We start from the raw sequence: 8,881 nt of genomic DNA, 5'->3' as shown, positions 1-8,881 counted from the left end.
ATTTGCAAAATAAATAAATAAAAATGTAGTGGTAAATTACCTGGTCATGTAGGTTCTCAATCTGAGCAGCGAGGCTTGCCTTTAAGTTTACCTAAGTGGTATGTAGGTGATTTATGGAGTAATCCATAGGCATGTAACCAAACGCCAAATGCAGATAACAGGATTAATTATACCCGCTAGGCACCGCTAGCACGTAGTAAAACTCAGAACCATGGGAGTCCACTTATATAGTAAGTAACGTTCAAGTTGTACCTACCTTATTATTTAGAGTCATTCGTCCTTCCACCTTATTATTCATGTTCCTGTACATATTCCATATGGGGTAGAAAGGTAGAAAGATAGAAAATTCCCTCTGATCCGCACCTTCCCAGCTTCCTTGCCGTCCCATCCACCTTTAGGTCGTCTAGGTCGTCTAGGTCGAGTCATCCATGCCACTCGCAGCGAAATTCGCTCCGTGACTGGCTAGCCCTGTCAAATAACGACCCCTCAATCCTCCTGTACATCCTTGCAACCTTCCGATCTCCCGGAATTCCCACCTTCTTGTACTTGTACTAGCCTAGGGCAACTTACTGTACAGCGTACTAACATTTTTGCCGCGGACTGTTTTCGATCCAATACCACTGTCCATAATCCAAACTCTTAAGCCTCTTATCTGGGACATAATTCCTTCCACACCACACTCCATACACCATACACCAACACACACACACATATACATCTACACATCCGATTTCTCAAAATCCGATTTTCTACGAACGAACTCCTTTCGACGCCCCCATTGATGCATTAGCGCAATCCTAGATGAACAATTAAATTCTTACACGGTATAAAGTCTACTTTCATCTCGGCATCGCCGAAAAAAAAAAAGTGCCCCAGTTGCGCACTTACCTCGACCCGTCACGTCATCCGGAAATTCCCCATCTAAGACGAAGACGTCTCGGAATAACTCCAGAATTATTGATATTTTTGAGCGCGGATTATCGTGAAGGCATTCAGTCGTCTTAGTATAGACGATACTACCGTGCCCATGAAGGACGACACCGGATTTGTACTAGAGTCGTAATTGTTGGAGGATTTAGGGCTTGTGTTAGAGGGAATAATTTTTTCGGCATGGCTGTGGTTCTTTCTTCTGAGGATAACGATATGTTCTCTTCCTCGGCTCTAAGGAGATCTCACTCTCAATCGAAATTCATGTCGAAACCGAACCAAAGCTTTCACACCTCAAACTCGACATCCAAGATCAACGAACCGTTCGACGATTCCTACCGCGAAGCTTACCATCGCCACACTACCCATATCGTACCCAATTCCAGCCCGTCCTCCGCCCCTTCATCTCCTCGTACGCTTCAGCCCGAATCCATCGATCCATCATATTCTTCTACACCAGCTACCAATTTATCCCTAGACGGACAATGCGAAGACGATATTCATATTCACCCTGAAGACATCTTCGTACCAGAGTTCGATCACAATCCATATTTTGGACCGATCGAAGATTTAGAACCTCCCCCGAGTCCCCGAACCGGCGATTCGTATACCGTATCACCAACTGATCCTGATACATCCGTAACAACATCGCGCCCCGGATCACCGGACGCACTAGACCGCGCCGAAGATGATACGGCTATTGAGCATCCTCCTACTCAACATGTTGACTACTTGTCACACGACTGGAGAGAAGAGGACATTTGGTCTTCTTGGCGATATATAGTCTCCAAGAGAAGTGAATATAGCAACGGACCACGACTTGAGAACGCATCCTGGAGAACCTGGATGAAAGCTAAGTACAAGTTAAAAACGGTTACCCCAGAGACCCTTAATTGGTATGTTTTACGTTTTCCCCTTCCCCTGACTCATCTTTTACCCAAAACAATTCTTACTTGTATTCCAGGCTTAAGGACTGCGATGTGACTTGGTTATATGGGCCTCTGCAGACTCGACAGGGGGAATTATTCTCCAACGACGCCGAACTTGGGAGCTCATCACTATCGCGGTGTAACTCGTTCGTCACCAAGAAGCCCATTCTCAAAAAGAGGAGCATGTCTGAGATCATGCTTCAGCGATCTCTCTCCTCTTCGTCTCTGTTGAAACAAGCCACGGCTGCAGTCCAGGCTCAACAGAAAGACAGTGGTGTTCGTATCGCTCGACCGATATTACATCGAGCCACAACAGATTATGTTACTTTTCCATTCTCCTCTCGAAGGAAGAGTCGGCATAACACGAGTATTCTACCTTCTACGGCCACCTCTGGTCTTGTTTCACCTTCCTCGGAACGAAAGCATATTCACTTTAACGAGCAGGTAGAACAATGCATCGCAGTTGACGTTAAGGGGGATGACGAAGAAGAAGAAGTAGATCATTGTCGTTGGAGATTTGACGACAGCGACTCCGACGACGGCGCAATAATGATGAAGAGAACCAAGACGACAAAGAAACCTGTTATTCCACGCAGAAGATCTCCTATAAATACGCCTAACGAGAGCAAAACTATTGCTATGTTACCTTCAACGACCCTGAAGTACAGGGAAGATTCCCCCAACCCAGAAACTGCGATAAAGCACAGCACTAGCAGCCTAAGGAGCCCACTCCTGTCACCCTCTTCCTCGCAAGAGACGCTGAGGCCTTCCAAAGCCTCAGGCCCATTCTATGTGGGTGACGATGATGGAAATGAACTAGACGAGGAAACTAATACGACTCCAATGTCTAGCCCTATTGAAGCGACATCACCCTTCAAACAGCCTAATTCCCAGCGTTCGACACCCACTAGTACTCTTACTTCCGAGCCGGCTGGCATGCGCCGGACGGCGAGTGGCATGTTCATGCCATTCGATGACGGTGATGTTCAGCCTAATGATGGCATCATTGGCAGGGTAATAGATACGGTCAATACCGCCCGTGATATTGCTCATGTCATATGGAATGTTGGTTGGAGGAGATGAAACCCGGCGAACTTGTTCATATAATCCCGCCACCAAAAGATATTTCGACGAATCCGGGATGGTAATAGGTTGATAAAAATGCTTATCCTAGGAATTCTCCTTGGTCGCTTGGGATGGTCGATCTGACGAAATCTCGGCTGACCGACGTATCATACGAAATTCACTTCACCTTTACTGTATAGCATCCGGTATCTATCAGAATTGCGAATAAACGCACTAATATCTTTTTTTCGGGCAAATTACTTTCATATCAAAGAACTAGGGTCTTTGGGGTTGGAGCATGGAAGATAATAACATTAAACGGTATCACGGCACATACGGGAGTGATATCCTCTACCAGCAATTTTACGGGGCGTTACATGGACTGATTACCAAAGGAAACCAAATAGTGGGCAGGCTAAAGGACAGGAAGGTCGATGTATAGAGGGGAAAAGCAATATCGTCTATTGAAATGCGTTGGGAACGGCACCTACGAGGGCCATCCGTCGACCTCCTAGGTATCATAATGCTTGAGGGAGTGCAGTTCTATTTGGCACAACGTTACTACGGGTGTGTGGCGTGGTGTTATTGTCCGCGTCCTAACTATAGGCGCTACGGGGAATGACGTATAAGTCAACCCCCAACGGTCCTGGATTTTGGAGTGCGCCTCGATTTGTTACAGAGCCTGGTAGGGCTCCGGGTCGATTTGCCCTAAGCAGCACACGTAGCAAGGCAAATAGGCAGTCTATCAAGTCTTATGATCACGACACAATACAAAACAAAGAAAGCTCTTGCAAATTTCACCCCATAATCAACTCACCTAACCCATCGTGCTAAGCAGTGATAGTAGTGATAGTAGTGATAGTAGTGATAGTAGTCATTGTCCACTACTCGCAGGAGATAAGAGATTTCGTCATAGACTCGAATACAAAGACCCGTAGATTATAGATCTCGGTGTTGTATAGGTACAAGCGGATTTAGGAATTAGATCCGTACCCCAGCCCTCTACGTACGAGGTTCCCCCCCCTTCCTCCGGATTTTCAGCCTCCAACCCACCCAACCCCCCTTTTCTTCAACCCCACGGAGTCTTAGTCTGTGGAACCAACTCGAAATGGGAGGGCTATGTTTTGCGAGATAGTGATATGTGATAGCACTGCTGAGAGCATATGTATGTTTCAATTTTTACAGATCTGAGAATTTGCGCTTACTATTATACAAAACAGTACAGGTAGATCGTAATTTCTCTTCGGACTATAGTTGTAGGTATAGTCGTACAGGCTGATCTTAGATCTATTGATTACATATCTTACACACCGCACGCGGCATGTCACCGCAGCCTCTCGCATCCTAAGGCGTGGGGGGAGCTTGCGTTAACCCATCTATGTCTATTTCTAGCTGTGTCTCGGAAGAAGGGGCAAGAGTAGGAGGGTCTAGCTCGGCCTTCGAGATGATGCTGACGGCCTCGACCATGATACGGTTTGCGTGGACGTTTACGTCGCGCAGCTTGACCTCGTAGACGTCACCGACACGCACGTCGGCTATCCTAACGAGGTCATTCATTGCGTCGGGGCGCAACCTGGCGGGCCTCTCGAACCAGTCCAGCTTGCCCGTGACGGCGGAGCGGCCGATCACATGGTCGACGCTGAAGCGGAAGGTCTCGGGGATAGGCGCCTGACCGAAACGCCACGCGCGGACTAGCGCCTGCAGGATCCATTGATCGCCACCGATTCCACTTGTCAGCGCGCGAGCCTGCTTCTCGCGGACGCGGAGCATGGGTAGCATGCGGTCGAGATGTTTGCGATCGAATGGGAGGAAGTCCTGCTCCTGGTTCCCCACCAGGCTCGCACCTCGGCGATGCTCCTCTTGCAGTGCGGCCTCGATCTGCCAGTGCACGAGGAGGTCAGAAAAGCGGCGTAGCGGTGACGTCGCCTTGGTGTACATATCAACGCCGAGAGTGAAGTGCGGGCTGGGCACTGTCGTGAGTTCGTCGCTACCTATGAGCGCGCGCAGGTGCCGCCACTGGCTATCATCTGGTCGGATCCCTCCTTTGAGGAGAGGGTAGAATACCTCGCGCGTATACTGCTGCACGAGCTCGGTGTTCTTGACAGCGTGGGGTTGCGTAAGGTATGGGATTGGGATCCCGCGGTTGTAACACCATCGAGCTGCGATCTCGCCCGCCAATTTCATCGCGTTTTCGACCAAGTCGGTCCCCGTACGTTGAGAGTACCCTATGCGGATAGATGGGTCACCGACCAAAGACAAAAAGTTGTCTAGCTCATGCGTTGGAAGATGGTCAAAGTAAGCCTGGGCTTCGGGTCGTGGCTGGAAGAAAGGCGTCGCACCCTGACGAAGTCGGTGAACTTGAATCGCCTTCCCCAATTCGGAAAGTAAAGCCAGTTCGTCCTTTTGTTGGCTGCTTAGATCATGAGGCCGAGTCATTTGTCTTGCTGGGACTGTCTCTTTCGGGGTGGGGCCAAGCATCATCTCTGTATCTCCGATGAGAGGGTCCTCTCTCTCGTCTTCTATTGCCAAAGCAACGTCCTCGCCAGTCATATACACGACGTCCTTGAGAGTCCCAGGGGTAATTTTGTAGTCTTTTAAAGAGCCGTCCTTACTTACTAAAGCGCTAAAAGTTAAACAAGGCCTGCCTGGAGCTAAAGAAAATATGTCCGAGCCAATGTTGGTTGGAAGCATACGCTCAAAGTGTCCAGGCAAGTATATCGTCTGCGGGATCAGCTCAGCAAACTTAGCAACTGGGGTGTTGGGTTGAATTGAAGAAGCCGGGTCTGCTACGTGGATATGAATCCAATTTCTATCCGGGTTATCGGTCCGCTCGAGCGATACGGCATCATCAATATCTACTGTAGTCTCAGCGTCGATGCAGTAAGCAGTGACTCCGTCCCACGTCTTTCTCATAGCAGCCAAGGCGTCACTCTTCAAATGACGATGAAGACTATCTGAAAAAGGTCGAATGTAACCTCCTCCACGCTTGATCTCGACCCCTGGAAAGCGTATATTATATCGAGCAGGGATTTCCCAGGACGGTATCCAGCCGACTTCTTGCAAAAAAGTCCAGCCGGTCGATGCGGAAAGAAACTCAGCATCCTGATATCTATCGAGGGCTCTCAAAATAGTAGACCCATAGCACTGAAGGCGTGAGTAGCTTGGGAATTTTTGGTAGCTAGCCCATAGTTCTATGAACTGTAGGAGTTCTACGTCTGTTTCGACAGACCATTCATGTTTGAGTGGTGCTGATTTAGACTTCGGTGCTGTCGATGGCCCGATGATTCCGGCCCCTGTCCACTCGCGGCTCTTCCGGCTTTGGTCAATTAATTCACGGGCACGCTCAACGAAGCCAAGAACAGGAGATTCGGTAGACTCTTGATTGTCTGATAGCCTGGCTTGCCTCTCTAGATACTCTCGTATCATAGTCTCTGCCCTCTGTACGATGCGAACCTCGGACAGTGGGCTAATTTCAAAGAGATAGGACCTTTTATGGCCAGTCTGTCTAAGCGGACGGAAGAAAACTTCGTTCTGTAGCAAGGCCCGGTGTACAGCGTATAAGGCCTCAGGTTTGAATTTTCCATTCTTTCGATAAGATTTAGGGAGAAGTAGTTGAGCGATTTCGTGTAAGGTGAGATAGCGATGCGTTTCTGGGTCGCCGATGAAGGAGCTAGATGCGTCTAACGTGGCAGCATTTTCTTGGTAGACAGCCTCGGCCTCGTGAGCAAAGTTCAACATCTTACGCAGCAATTCGGCTCCTGTCGCTCTCGAAGGATTGTGGTTGAGGTCCTGAAGAGCATTTAAAGCCTCTAGCGGTATTTCGCTATTTGGTAATTCATCAATGACAGGCTGGAGTTCGGACGGCTCAACAAAGTTGTTGACGATGAAAAGCGTCTTGACACCCAAGCCACTAAACCATTTACCACTACTTGTGTAGTAATGCTCATATCCGTTAAAACGGCCTAAACATATTGCCATCATCGGCCGTCTCGAGCTGTCTGAGCTGGGAATTTATATTAGTTTTCAGATGAAGTTTGAAGTTTGGGAAGAGTGAACATACCTTAACTCGACCATGTCACCAGGCTTTAGATTAGCGTCTTCAGAGCGCAAGTCGCCCAACTCATCCCCATCAAATAAGGGCGAAGCAACATCGAAAGTGGCCATAGCTACATTCTGTGGTCGAGTGAAGTTGTTTGACAATTCGCCTGCGTCAGCATAATCAGCCAATATTGTGTGCACTTCATCTTGGTGCCTTTCCTCCCATCTCCGTAGGCGTTCTCGGATGTTTTTCTTATTCGTTCCCCCTAGCGTGAAATGAGGACCATCATCACTTATATTTGATTTTTGTACAGTGGCTAAGTTCTATAGATATTTATTAGAAGGTGGACTTTCAGGACGCTATATTGACATACTCTTCTCCATAAGTGATTTTTGGTTCTTGGCAGCAACTTTGCTTCCGACTTCACTAAATTTGATGTAGGTCTTTGGAAAGCGCATCTCCAGCATACGTAAGCTCTTGCCGAAGTTCGTAACATGCTTCCTATAGAATTATTTAAAAGAAGAAGACAATTGAAGAGATATATAAAACTTAAGTTGTTCGTGGCAAAAATTTCACCCATGGATGCTGCAACTTTTCAACCACATGTGGGTCTTCCCTTACCCCACTACCAGCTGCATCCTCTATTAGTGCAATTGTCAACGGGCCGTAATTAACGCCATTTTAAGTTCGGTATTTAATATTCTACAAACCCGCAAGGACTACCTAGGTTCTAGTAGTTAATTCTATTTCTACTATAATTTGAGACAACAAGTCAAATGCAAGTCTGTCGACTTCAAAAAATTTTTTTATTTTGACCAAATCATTTGTAATTAATAGAAGACTATTTACAACTAATTTTTTCGAGTCGCTACCTGCTTCGAGATCACGATGTGTTACGAGCCTGCTAGCCACCTTAATTCTGCTTTCAAACAACTTACAAGGAGCACGCTTAACATGCACCTCTCTGCTTTCAACTTCATCACCTAGTGGCCAAATGCAACGTGAAAGGAGTAATGGGTTCTCGCCTTCGGGCATAGGTAGAAGTTGATTATGTCATAGCCTCAAAGACTCTTACCTTTGTCTTTGTCTAACTACTGGCCTTTTCAACCCGGCATACCGTCCTTTTGCACATGGCCTCAGACCCTTTTCTATTTCATCTCATCTCATCTCATCTCATCTAACATCCAACGATTCTAATACATAGAATTATCTACGCTGTTGACGTTGTCGTTGAAACATGACTATCAAACACCTGGCACTTTTGGCGTTGGTCGGTAGCGCTTTTGCGCAGACATCTGACACGGATGACACCGCCACGAGCTTGACCGACATCTCCCCCACAAGCGATGCTAACACTACCACGGAACCAACCGACTCTTCTACCGATATGTCCAGCTCCGTGATGACGACGACGGTAACGGATACTAGTGTTACAACTTCCGTATCAGCGGAGATGTCAACATCCTCATCCGATACGTCTAGTGAATCTCTCACTGTGATGACTTTAACGTGGACGGAATCCTCCATGTCCTCTATGTCTACTACTGACATGGGGTCTGATATGTCATCTATGGCCTCCGAGACCGGAACGGGAACGACAGCCGGCGTTGCACCCGTCGGCACCGGCGGAGTAGCATCTAATGGTACCGGCTCCGGCTCCGGATCCACACCCGTGGCAGGAGATGCCGTCATGACCGGCGTTTCGGTAAGCTCTCATTACTACGTAGTCTCTTATCCTGCAGCTAACGTTAGGTCTAGGTCGGGCTGTTCGTCGTGTCCGTAGCACTTACTGCCTTGATGCAACTATAATAACCTAGACTGGAGATATTGGCAACCATTTAGCAACGTATATGTAATGGGATTAAAGGAAGGGAATCGGATGAATTAATAACACTCTCTTGGATGGCATTTCTCCATATCT

General features: G+C 47.7%; 3 protein-coding genes across 3 annotated transcripts; 2 read left to right on the top strand and 1 right to left on the bottom strand.

The window, feature by feature from the left end:
* Positions 1-1,110: 1,110 nt before the first annotated feature.
* On the top strand, positions 1,111-3,239 carry GGS22DRAFT_194264 (uncharacterized protein; the record flags this gene model as incomplete). Its single annotated transcript, XM_047965478.1, has 2 exons — positions 1,111-1,823; positions 1,892-3,239. 2 exons carry the CDS (start codon positions 1,111-1,113, stop codon positions 2,937-2,939), a joined length of 1,761 nt encoding a protein of 586 aa, XP_047823835.1. The 3' UTR covers positions 2,940-3,239.
* A 758-nt stretch (positions 3,240-3,997) lies between these two features.
* Positions 3,998-7,500, bottom strand: GGS22DRAFT_149747 (mitochondrial protein cyt-4). Its single transcript, XM_047959186.1, has 3 exons — positions 7,334-7,500; positions 6,982-7,283; positions 3,998-6,924 (listed from the first exon to the last, which is right to left on the bottom strand). The coding sequence occupies exons 1-3, from the start codon at positions 7,454-7,456 to the stop codon at positions 4,266-4,268; spliced, it is 3,084 nt and encodes a 1,027-aa protein (XP_047823834.1). The 5' UTR covers positions 7,457-7,500; the 3' UTR covers positions 3,998-4,265.
* Positions 7,501-8,197: 697 nt separating this feature from the next.
* Positions 8,198-8,769, top strand: GGS22DRAFT_183347 (uncharacterized protein; the record flags this gene model as incomplete). Its single annotated transcript, XM_047964076.1, has 2 exons — positions 8,198-8,665; positions 8,719-8,769. The coding sequence occupies 2 exons, from the start codon at positions 8,198-8,200 to the stop codon at positions 8,767-8,769; spliced, it is 519 nt and encodes a 172-aa protein (XP_047823833.1).
* Between the last annotated feature and the right edge of the window lie 112 nt (positions 8,770-8,881).

The sequence above is a fragment of the Annulohypoxylon maeteangense genome (assembly GCF_022496945.1).
Source record: "Annulohypoxylon maeteangense strain CBS 123835 unplaced genomic scaffold GGS22scaffold_1, whole genome shotgun sequence".
In the NCBI taxonomy this organism is placed as follows: domain Eukaryota; kingdom Fungi; phylum Ascomycota; class Sordariomycetes; order Xylariales; family Hypoxylaceae; genus Annulohypoxylon; species Annulohypoxylon maeteangense.
This window is presented reverse-complemented; position numbering and strand designations above follow the sequence as displayed.